General features: G+C 43.5%; 1 protein-coding gene across 2 annotated transcripts in view; it reads left to right on the plus strand.

Moving 5' to 3' along the window:
• Positions 1-10,125, plus strand: part of LOC147730750 (uncharacterized) — a 1,432,305-nt gene extending 1,422,180 nt beyond the window's left edge. For both annotated transcript variants that reach the window (XM_086955559.1, XM_086955560.1), the window contains one exon: positions 9,530-10,125. In XM_086955559.1, the coding sequence (XP_086811685.1) occupies positions 9,530-9,689 (160 nt within the window). In that variant the 3' untranslated portion in view covers positions 9,690-10,125. The remainder of the gene's footprint in view (positions 1-9,529) is intronic.
• Positions 10,126-12,695: the final 2,570 nt, after the last annotated feature.

Raw genomic sequence — 12,695 nt, forward strand, 5'->3', positions numbered from 1 at the left:
CAGACATATTCTGCCCCAGCTTTGGGATTTATCTACCGTCTGCATATGCCTGTGAGGAGCAGTACTGGAACAAAATCCCAAGCACTACCAAAATTGACACACCCTCGCATAAGTCAAAAATGTGGCAAAGTATATTTGTCCACAACACTTTTTTTTGCGATTTATCATCCTCTATATCTATAAGATGTGTTTATTGGGGCAACGCCATTCCCCCTGTGTTTGCCTAATATATGTATGTGTTCTGCATCGCTTTATATAGACATGGAGCCCCTGTGCATTTCACTATATCATTTTTGCATTCCTATCCATGTGAACTAACCTCTGCACGCTGTCTGTCCGAGTCCGAGGAAGGCTTACATTGATAGAGGAAGAAACACTGGGATGTTTCCGACTCAAGAAACCGGAACAGCACTGAGCAAAATGGTAACGCAATTTCCTAACACTGGGTGCGTTCCCATATCAAGTAAGACCTAGAATCGGCTGGACAGACCGCTATCTTGAACCGAGATATTATTATCGTATCCCACCTGAGTCAAAGTCAATCTCTCACTCATCCAAGAGTTAGAGGGATTATCACTCGCACTGCTCACCCGGTTCTCACAGCAGGCCGGTCCCATTTATAAATAAAATCGTCATCTGCTTATGAGGGCTGTGATGGGCTGTGATGCGTCTTCCCTTTTCTATTCTGTGTGTCCTCGATTTAATACCAGTGGCTTATTTTTAAATAAAAGGAGTTCTCTTTAACATGTGGGCATTAGAGGTCAGGCGCTCGCATGGTTGGAAAGCTTCCTCTCTGGCCGCTCACAATCTGTCAGCCTGGGCCCCTATCATTCCATCTCAAGGGTGCTCACTAAGGGGGTGCCACAGGGCTCATGTCTAAGCCCCACATTATTTAATGTGTATGTGGCCCCCCTTGCTGAGATTGTGAGGAAGTACGGATTCACACCAGTGTCGTACGCCGACGACACTCAACTCCTCTACCCATTCCATGCCCCTAACTCTAATGTTAGGGAAAACTTTGCGGAAGGTATGAGGGCCATCTCCAACTGGATGGCCTCCAATTACCTCCAGTGTAATGTCGGGAAGACAGAAGTGATGCTCTTTGGGAAAGCTAGCATGCTCTGGTCTCCTGACTGGTGGCCCCAGGATTTGGGACCTGTACCCTCCCCAAAACCAACCATCAAAAATCTGGGTGTGAAACTGGACCAAAACTTAACCCTAAAAGAACATGCAAATGTAATTGCAGGAGCCTGTTTTCACACCATTGGACTACTCAGGCGAGTCTTTCCTCTTTTACCGGACACTTACAGAAAGACCCTGGTACAGGCCCTTGTAATAAGTCGTCTTGACTATTGCAATGGGCTTCTGATACAAGCCAATGAGGAGGCCATCAATCGACTGCAGGTGGTCCAGAACACGGCGGCCAGACTGATTCTGAATGCCCCCCTAAGAACATCTTCTGGACCCCTGTTGAGAGAATTACACTGGCTCCCAATACGCCAACGGGTTAAATTTAAAATCTGCTGCACTGTCCATAAATGTCTATTTGGAAACGGCCCCAACTACCTAGCTAAACTACTACAGCCTTATAAACCGGAACGAGATCTACGGTCAAGTAACCAACTCCTGCTTAAACCACCTTTTATTAAAAAAACCAGACAAGGCGGCCGAGCCCTCTACTCAGTGGGGCCGAATTTGTGGAATAATCTGCCGCTCAGCCTCAGACAGACCCCCAATCACCTTAGGAAAATGTTAAAAACTAATCTGTTTATGGAGATATTATTATGGCTGTCCCCTCTTGCATTCTCAGGTTATCTGTATAGTAGTTTTGCCACCTGTTGTTGCAGTCACAGCGCAGAGATAACCCTTCCGGGCGCGATTCTGGCGCTATAGAAGCAAATAAATAAAATAAATAAATAAACATGTTTTATGTATTTACTTTCATTTTTTCAATATTGTTTTTGAGTTTGTATTGTTTATTACACTTTTTGTGAGACAAAAACGGCCCTTATATGTCCGGTTCAAGTGCTAAATTACGCTGACGGTCAATTTGTTGCAGTAAGTCGGTTGTACCTCAAATGCAGGTTGAATAGGTATTCACCACAGCAGATCAGAGGCCTGGCCGTACCAGGAAAGAGCCCTACTGCCCTCTTCATCACAGCCCAACCAGTTGCTTGGCAGCAGCGCCCGCAGGTTCAAGGTTACTAGGCTGCGCCTGGAGCGCAGCAGAGTCTGGGGAGTTGGTAAATATCTGTTAATGTATGGAGCTCTTCAGGGGGTCTGTGGAGTGGTTGCATGGGCTAATGCTTTTCCATTCAGGCCTTGCTGGCGCAGTGCTAATCCACGGCAGAAATGATCTAATGTTCCGCTACATAAAGAAGCCCCGTAATTCATTCTCAGGGAATTCAAGTCAGGCATTAATATTATAATGAAAATTAATTACCTTGGCGCTGGGCGTGGGTTGTTGGCAGCACACTCAGACACACCGTTTGCGCCTCCGAGTGTGCTGTCCATCAAGGCCAAGACTGCTTCCTGCATTACTGTGTGACAGGAGTCTGCTGTCGGAGGGATTTTTCGTACTTCCTTTTATTTATTTCATGTGTTTTACATACTGACATGAGCAGCTAGCGATGCCATCCGCTTTGTGCACAACTGAGGCGATTAAAAGAATGTTCTTTGCCCAGCCCACAATGTCAGTGGAATCCCTTCAGGGTGAAGAGCATCAGTGCATGTGAAAGGTGATCTTTTGGGATGCTGAAACCTGGATGTTTGCCCTCTCCCCACCAGGATCCTTCTCTTTGTACAGGCACCGCGTTATATTCTTCATTCATCCGAGATGATAAGTGGTAGTCAAGGGCACCTCCATCCCTTTCTCTCTGGTGCTTGATATTTTCCAATAAAGGGAGCAACCTGAGGATCCAGTTGGTTGTGGGATATTAATATTCAAACGTGATGTGAGACGTCATCCATCATAATACGAATGCAATAAGTATAAGAAAATATATGTGCAGTATATTCTGAGCACAGGGCCTGGGTTTTGTATGAAACCTGAGACTATCTCCCAGAGCCGCACAGAATCTTCTTTGGTTCTATTGATAGTCCCATTTGTGGCTTTATCCCTTGCTCCTGTGACAGCAGGAGCACGGATATCCGCAGTGCAGTGAGAGTAAGCTATGGTTGTGGTATCTGGATGTAGGTTGTGGTCTTCAGCCACACCTTCGATCCTTCAGTTGGTACCCAACACTTCTGTCCCGAAAACCATGTCCTCTGCCAAGTGTCCATGCCCTAAGAGTCACCTGTATGCTGAGCGTGGCCTCTGGCCATACCACATTATCAATTTTCCTGCCTTCAGCTCCCATTTCAGCACTCTAGGCTAAGGGTTTTTGTTTAAAAAAAGCAATGGTCTAAGATCTGTGTCTGTTTTAAATTTTGCTATCCACAGTGCTGGCACTTCTACAAAGTGCACGGTTCCTCATGTGACACCACAGATCTCAAAAATCAAATTGCATTTTATAAAATGTAGGAGAAAATGATCTGCCATTCAGTAATCCCCTGACATTTCTATGAGTTTAAGGAGTACTTTGTCAATTATTATTCTTCAATGCTAATTTGAGTCTACATTTGTGGGTCCAACACCCACCAAAAGGTGGCTGTGAATGTATATGGGGGTCCTTAGTATGGACCTGTAGATACTGCAGAGAAAAACTCATGTATTTTCTATTTGTAAAGGTAGTGTTATAATGACTATCTATTTTCTGTTGTAGGTAGCTCACTTGTTGACTTATATATGTAATCTATTTAGGTATAGGGTTTGAATATAAATACAGACTTAGTCATGTTATTATTCATTGCAACATGATAAATAAGTCTGCTTGAATATATCCATGTTTTTCTGTATGGATTTAATTTTCTTTTCCAGTGATGATTTTTTCATAATGAACAAGGTTTTATCTAAGTTGATAACTTCACTTCTCCCTTATTGATTTTAAACAATAGGCAAGGTTTCATAGAATGTAAGTAAGTGAAAGAGTGTCATGGCCTGTCTTGTAATAGTTTATTATGAAAATGTTCAACAATGTGCAGATGCAATATATAAACTAAGAATAGAGTGTAATGAGATAGCGGGCCTTCCTACCAGAGAATCAAGACAGAAAGATCATACAGGGCTGTAATCACCGTCCTTCATTTGAAGGCTACAGAGAGGCACATCTTTCTTCCATGTGTTGGGTTTATGTGCCTGGCGACACAGACGAGAATAGCAGATACTGTTTGTTTGCTGAACTTTGGCTTTATTGTTCAGAAGAGGTATACTGTGTTAACCATCTCTGGATGAAGGTAGGGCGCTTTTGTCACTATATTTAGCTTAGCTGAAAGTAAGTTGGGGTGGGAAATATCAATAAAAATAGGATTTATGATACAACCACATTTTTTTATGTATCGTTCTAAGAAGTATCGTTGCCACCATTTGGCTTGTTTTATAATCAGTATTATTCATCATGCATGAACTAGGGTAGGGTTTTGATTTTAAATATATCTTGAAATATATACTAGGTTTGGATTCCACTAAACTATCTCTATTATAGCTCACATTACCCGAAACGCATCTCACTCAAGTAATGCTTGGTTGCAGGGTGGTTACAGTTCATCTGCTTTCTGCCTCGGGTTGGCATACTGACAAAGTGCTTAGTATCAGGGGGTCTGTAAAGCCTATTGGCAGGCTGTGTTCTGTAAAGAACACATATCATGGTGGCCTTACAAGGGGTCAATCTTTTTACATGTGGGTAATTTTATTTAAACTATTATTATTAGCCAAGACAACCATTGTAATACAACCTTCCTTTCAGATAGGTCCTCCTTTCAGCTATGGGGTTGTCAGGCATTTGATTTATAGAAGATTATTCTCTGTTTTGATGTCAGTTTGTAGTCTTATGTTTCAAATCTGTTTTATAATGGCGCCACTACCTATTCCAAAAGGGACAAACTTAGGACAGCAGCTACACAACATCTCTTTACTTGGGATTTCCTCACCACGGGGTGGTTACTTTGGTAACTCATGTGTGAAATTTGATGCTGTAGATCCACATACAGGAAACATTCATACACACAGAGCTGCTGCAATCTCGTCTAATTATGAACCCTATTGGGACTTAGAAATCCTGTTAGTATATCAAAAACATCAAGCATGGCTTGGTGGTCAGCTACCCAATGTTGTTCAAAATGTTTGACTTGTCCCTTGTGGAAAGAAGCGCTTACCTAGCCCATACTGCCTCGGTATATATCATATCCTACGTATAGTACATTTGACCGTTGCAGAATATAGAAATGTTTGAACTAGGTAGTGGCCAAATATTGGTGACTTAAACAGTATGTTCTACAGTCAACTGCTACAGGAACATTTGTTACCAATCTTGCCCAACAAGAATATCCTGCAGTGCAGGCAATTAGTCCACAGTATAATAATGTACTTATGGGAAAGGCGCCCATGAAATTAGATGAGATTCCCTTTTGGATCGCCTGAAAAGCTAACCAGTTATTAATGGTTTTTCCTCACCCAGCACCCCAAGATAAACAAAGAACATAAACTATGTGTGCTTCGTTTGGTATTATACCATCTGTAGCAGATTGTACTACTTGGGGAACAATATTTTCGAGTATCTATACTAATAAGCATGACACACTGTCATTAGTGGTGTTAGTAGCCCTTGAGCCCTGGTCCTGTCTGCCGCTTCCCCCATTGCTGCTGCCTAGCTCAACGAGTCAAGGCACCGCCTCCAGCCTTCATGGCCTCCTGTTCAGTCCCACTGTCGGGTGAACGCCTGCCTCTGGGTATCCTTTGGCCCACTCTATTTCAGCCTATAGCGTTGAGAAAGACTTTTCCTTGTTTTTTTGTGTAGTATTTTTGAAATTTTTACTTTTTTAAAACTTTTTTATTTTCTTGGGTCACTCTCTATTTGCATACTGGTAACGCCCCCCCACCCCCACCCGCTCCCAACGTTTTCCCTGCTCCCAACGTTTCCCGTTACCCACACTCCTGCCTCTTGGACAGCCCCTCCCGCCTCCCAGGACTACTTATGGAGGCCGCTCAGCGGACACGCCAAAGGCAAGCCCATCACACTGCGGCTGTGCCGACACGGAGGCAGCATTGCTATAGTACACAAAGAAGCAATCATCTACTCCACCACCGATGATGAGACCACATTGATCATGGAACACATGAACTTCCAGGTCCTCACCGACGACAAAACCAACATCAAAGGTACCCTCACTTGCAGACCTCCAGAACCATGAATCGGCCTCAGCGACTCCATCACAAAATTCATCACCCTGCTAACCATCAAATCCAAACACTTTGTATTCCAGGGGAGACCTCATCTTCCACCTCAAAGTCTTCACTGACACCAACTCCACCGACCTATTGGAACGATTGTACAACATTGGCCTCCAGCAGCTGGTCACAGACCCCATGCATGAAGCAGAACACACGCTGGATCCCATCTTCATGTCCAGTCACAGAATCAGGAACAGCCACACCATGGAACTCACCTGGTTGGACTACTCCATTGTACTCTTCACCGGACCTTCCCGCACCACCATGAACCAGCACTGCACCCCCTCCCACAGCTGGACCAAGATTACTCAGCATCAATGGACCGGCACCCTCGGCTTCACCCCGCCCAGTGTCATATCAGACCTGAATTAGGTAGTAGAGAACTTAAGCGCCTGGATCACTAGTGCGTCCGAGCGAGTCGCTCCCACCAAACCAGCCTGAATGCACAGCTCAACTAAACAAGCCAGTTGGTATACCCAGGAACTTAGCATATCAAAAGAAAGATGTAAACAACTGGAAAGAAAGTGGCGAACCAGCAGGAGCAACACGGGCCATCTCACTGATCCCATTTCCCACCAAAGTCCTGCAGAAGGCCATCAACCTCCAACTCACTAAACACCTGGATAGAAACATCCTGATGGACTCTTCCCAATCCGATTTCAGAGACAATCACAGCACCAAGATGGGCCTAATTGCTGCAACAGGCGACATTCGTACCCTACTCGACAAAAGAGAATCAGCTGCCCTGATCCTGCTCAACCTGTCCGCATGGCAATGCACTGTATGCAGGCATCACCACTAAACTCAAGAGAATACTTCTGACAATACAGAATGCAGCAGACTGATCCTCAACCCAACAAAGAGAACCCACATCACACAGCACCTGAAATACCTCCACTGGCTCCCCTGGCCTACACAGCCCTCCACAAACAAAGACCCACCTACATGAACCACCACCTGAATTTCTATCTACCTCCCAGGAACCTCCGCTCCGCTCATCTCACCCTCACACAGATACCACACATCTGCCGCTGCTGGACAAGGAGGACTCTCCTTCTCCTACCTTGCCGCCAAGTCCTGGAACACCCTTATACTCCACCTACGTACTTTACCCTCCCTGATTCACTTCAGGAAAGGAATAAAGACCAGGCTCTTTAACTTACACCACAGTACAGCGCCTGGATACCCTCTCAGTTGATAAGCAGTGTTATATAAGTAATGATTGATTGATTTCCGTAAGTGCTGAAAAACTTACAATATGAATATGGAGTTGTACCTACTCTTCATTTAGGGATTAAAAGATTAACTGATTTCGAAAAAGGCTTCTTGATAGATTCAAGAAGTGACAGTTCTGTCAGTAACAGGGGTTAGCAGCTTTTAAAATTGAAGAACGCGAACAAGAACGTTTTACTTTAAAGGAGATTTTTTTGAAGGGGATAAGTGAAAACTCGGCGTTGTCATTTCCCAAGTTTCAATATCCTCAAGTGACACCAGCTTTCTGCTGCGTGATTTGCTTTGAAACAGTTTATTTGGGCATTCCGCTGAAACAACCTTCAATATTAGCCCTTGACATTCGTGAAATAATGAGATCAATGAAAATGTATCAAGCAGATTGTACTGCATTGCAGCTACCAATCACTAAAGAAACTATACATCTGAGGATCTTCTAGTGTCAACACCAGTGTCATCATCACCTATGCCGATTCTGGTAAGAATCAGAACGCCAATAGTGTCCAACTTTCTGGAGATGACATCCCTGGAATGTTGTGGTTTTCTTTGACTTCTGTTCTGCATCCCTTGCAAAATGAGGGCATCACTGACACCTGGTGACTGCCCCTGTCTCTAGGTTGCCTCTCCTGTCTTGCAATGGTGGTGCATAGGCCTGAGACAGAATCCGTCCATGGGAGGCAGTTGTATAAGTGACTTTCATACATGTTAGTTTTTGATGAAAATTAAAAGCTGATGATTGGAGGCCCAAATCTCATTTAGTAGAAATGAAAGGTGGGTTTTGGGGACGAAATGATACATTTAGAGACAATTCAATATTATTTTTTGGAAAAGCTGATTTATTCACCAGGCAAATCAAAAGCTAGTATTTGGGACAAACATGTCCATGCTTTAAGAAAAAAGTTAGCATATGGTTTAGGAAAAAGCAATTGAACTTTCGTATATATTCAACATTTATATTTTACTGATAAGTCATGTAGAATTGGGCCCATCATTGCTGACGTTCTTACCTTGACTTTAAAATGCATTTGGGTGACTGTACTTTATGATTAATTGGACATACTGTTGTCGTGTGTATTAATATAAATGTTATAACACTATTTCTCTTCTCTACTGCTTTTGAAGGTCTCAGTATGTAATGTTTGTAGCACCTAAGAGATATGCATGCTCTCGGAACTTGTGAGGACTCTTTAACTTGAGTGAAAGTGAGTGAGAGCTCTAATAACGTGAGACAGATACCTCTACTATCTATGGCCTGGGACTGAGAGATTTGAATACTTATCATTTGCCTGCGGTGACTGCTGCAATACGATTTTCAGTCATACAAGATTTTACTGGCAGGACTGGGTGGAAAAATTAAAGAAAGTGTAAATTAGATGGCGAAAAAGATGCTATGTGCGTCCTGTAAAATGGCAGGCAGTCATACAGATATCAAACCTACATTATTTGGGCTACGTATAAAATGTTAGGAAATTGTAAAGAAAAATACACTACATTGCCACCATGTTTTCTTTTTGGGGAGAATGACCGACTCTCCCAGCATTTCTCCATGAAGGGCAATGCTTGCTTATCTCAGGATGAAGTATTGGAATATTTGACGAGTATCACTAGGACCGCCTGTAAATCCTGCGGTGTTTTAAATTGAAAACTGATAAATGCACAATTTGGATACAATTTTTCAACGTTTTATTGGAAGAGAGCATTTCCAAACTCACCTTTGGATAAGTCAGAATCGATCAAGCATTGCAATCTGGGTTGGCAAAGCTCTTTTCCTTTCAAAATACACAAGCTGCAAGGGGTACCAGAGCTCTTCAAAGCCTAGGACACAAATAGTCATTGCACGAGACAAAGCCAGAGACTAGGTACACAATGAGTTTACTGTAGGCATGGAAGGGGGCAGACAAGATGGACTTGGCAGCCAAGCCTCAAAAAATGATGTTGATATGTATCTACATAAATTCTGCTCCCCTCCAGGTTTCCTTCTCCGTGCCACGCGAGGGTGTGTGACGCCTTTCGACTAGGGGCTGCTTCGAAGAGGGGTGCTGCGAGTCGCCTAGATCCTGAGAAGCAACGAAATGTTAACAGCCACCAACCTCCTGGTGTTAACAGCCAGCAACCTCCTGGGCTGAAATGACCTGAAAACATGAAAACGGAGGGGCCATGAAGGTTTCCAGCTAACGTTAACCAGAAGTGATCAACTGCTTGGTGGCAGTACACCTTTTTTTGCTGCACCTCCTATTTCCTACTAGGAACTTCCTTTTCACTAACTCCATAAGGGAGAGGAGTAGTGCAGTGTATGTTTACTGCTGGGACATGGGCAGCCTTCCTTACAGAAGTATTCCGGCACGCAGTGGGTGACTAATATCAAATCTGAAAGGTTTTTAGGGGTGGGGCGGAAGGCTTCACAAATTCTTTGTAGTAACTAACTATAGGCATGTAAATGCAACCGACAATCCTTTTCCCTTCACTCTTCTCTACTGAGTTGCCTTCACTTTCTCTCATTCATTTTGTTTTTCTTAGCCCAATGTAATGACGTCTTTATGCAGTCAATTCACTCAGTTGCCAACCAATTAACATATTTATCTATTTATCTATGTTTGTCATTCATCTGTCCATCTATTCTATTAGATCATGGGTGTGAAATTATTTAGTGTACTTGTTAAATCACTGACTTGCCTGTCCATTAGCACGTTGATTATCAGCGCCAGTTACCCACTCACTGGGACCGGGGTAAACCCAGGGCCCACGTCCCCGTTTGCAGGGGCCCCACGGGCACCAGGTTGCCCCCTTCCGCCCCCTATTTTCTTCACCCTGGCCCTCAAAGCCTGGGCCTGGGGGAAGATTCGGTCTCTCCATGTACTTTGTGTTTGGCCGGGGAGGGGGGTGATGGGGTGGGTGGGGCGTCTCACGTTTCATCACACCTCATTGTTCTCGAACAGGTTGTTGATTCTGTAATGTATTTCTTCCCTAATTTGTTTGCCTATGAACTCATCCATGTATTTGGTTGTCCTCCTGGACTCTCATTCCTTAAGTGATCCATTTCTGTACACCTCTTGTCTTTAACATGCTTACTCACAAACCTATTCCCTAGTGACTACCTCGTACACTTCCTGAGTCCTAATTCTTGGTTTTACTGTATCAATTAATTTCCACGCCCACTTAATTGTACATTGACTCACATGCGTTGTCATTCACTCACTTACAATAATTTCATATACTCAACTCAGAGCACTGGATTTCTCCTTTACTCACTCACACATCTCTATATTCAGTCAATAAATCAATGCACTCACATGTACTTTAACTGACATGTTTCATATTTTTTTTTTAAACTCAAGCACCTTTCTGTTCATTCATATATATATCCCCCCACCCCTCTCCAGAAAATGTGTACACTCTTTTACACACACAAAACATATGTTGTGATTCTATTAAGTGTATTTGATGATCAATTAATGCCAGGGCTTTAAGTGGGATGAAAAAACTGGGGGGTCTCTCAAAGGGGCGTAGTCAGTGTAATTAGGGGCGTGGCTTTAAATCACTAACGCAAACAATCTGTGCTTAGCATAGTGTGCTGCCCGACTTGTATTTTGCTGTTCTGTCATTGCATCCAGATATTTGATATAAGTAACATCATACCTACATTAAGTAAGGAATATTGGCTTTGTCAATGGTTATTACTTGCAGAAGGTAAATAAGCTGCAACTATGACTTGTATATAATATTGACAAAGCTTCCAATTAAATCCCTGGTGACCCTACCACAATGTTGCTGCTCCTGAGTTTCAGAAAGAGAAGGGAAATCCAGAAAGAAAATGACTCTTAAAGGATTTCCCTTCCCTCTACTACTGAGAAGTGAGCAGTGTGAGCAGCGCACATCCATGTGCCTGCTGTCTCGAAACAGGTCTCTATCAGGCCTTGTTTTGTGCCCTGGCACTTTTTTCCGGACTGCAGTGACAGCAAACAGCGGTCATTGCAGTCCGGGAAAAAACGGGCTGCCTGTGTCAGGGCTCAAAACGGAGCCCGATAGAGACCCGTTTCGAGGCCCCCTGAAAAAAACTGCTGGTGCTCAGACCCCTTGAGACCCGGCCCACTTAAAGCCCTGATTAATGCATATTTTTCATCCCTCGTTTCGTCCCATTTTTATTCCTTCTCTTACTCATGCATTACCCACTCATCAGTCTTCCTCATTACAGAGAAGATGACCATTAAAGCTATACCTCTATTTTCCTGGCCTTCCCAGGGCACTTGACCTATTAATTGGCCCTGTTTCCTGCATGGAGCAGGCCCATATGACTTTCCAGATGTGCAGGATGTGCTGAAATAAATGGAGGAAAATATCAAACCCGCTGTTGTTTGTCCTGATCTGGAGAATAGACTGTGGAATTATAAAGGAAAGAACACCAAGGTGGTCCTGCTGGGGTCCTAGTCAAGAGCATGGCTTGAAATTAACTGAAATAAATACATCACTCACTTACTCATATTTTGAACTACTCAATTGAAACTATTAATGTGCTAAGTTTAGTAACAGAACAAGAGTGGAGCAGTGGAACACTTTGTTTGTCTTTTGGCTTTCCTCTTCGGAATGGAAGTGTTCAAGAAGTTTAACAATGGCTCATTCAGGAGGAGCATGAAATGATGCAATGCTTTCCATCCTCTTTGCATCCCTCTTCTTCTCTATGACACAGGATGCACGAATCCTCCAGTTTGGTCCATCGATGCCATCAGGGTCCTTCATCTGACCTGCCTTAGTCACAAGCTGAGCTGCAGACTCTGATTCAAGAAAGTATGGTGGTGGAATCAAAGAGGTACAACTCCAAATCTGGGAAAAGGAAGTCATAATTTTCTTCCATCTCTAGAAATAATGAGTTTCAAAATGTGGACTAGATCTCTCGACTTCAGTTGATACCAGGGGCCATCAAGTGCTACTGACATCTATTGGCAACTAAGGAATGGAAGGGATTGCTCTTGAGCAGTGCTGGAATGGAGGGGATTTAACCATATTCCAGAGCAGCAGCTATTATTGAGCTGGATCAGCGGTCCGTCTGGCTCCAGTAAAATATTATGAATTTGTCCCAGTGTAATTTGTCTCCACCAGAACATAAGTCAGCAGGGCCTGCATCTTGTCTGCTTTCTGTTCA

Source organism: Lissotriton vulgaris, chromosome 2_1 (genome assembly GCF_964263255.1).
Source record: "Lissotriton vulgaris chromosome 2_1, aLisVul1.2, whole genome shotgun sequence".
Lineage (NCBI taxonomy): Eukaryota > Metazoa > Chordata > Amphibia > Caudata > Salamandridae > Lissotriton > Lissotriton vulgaris.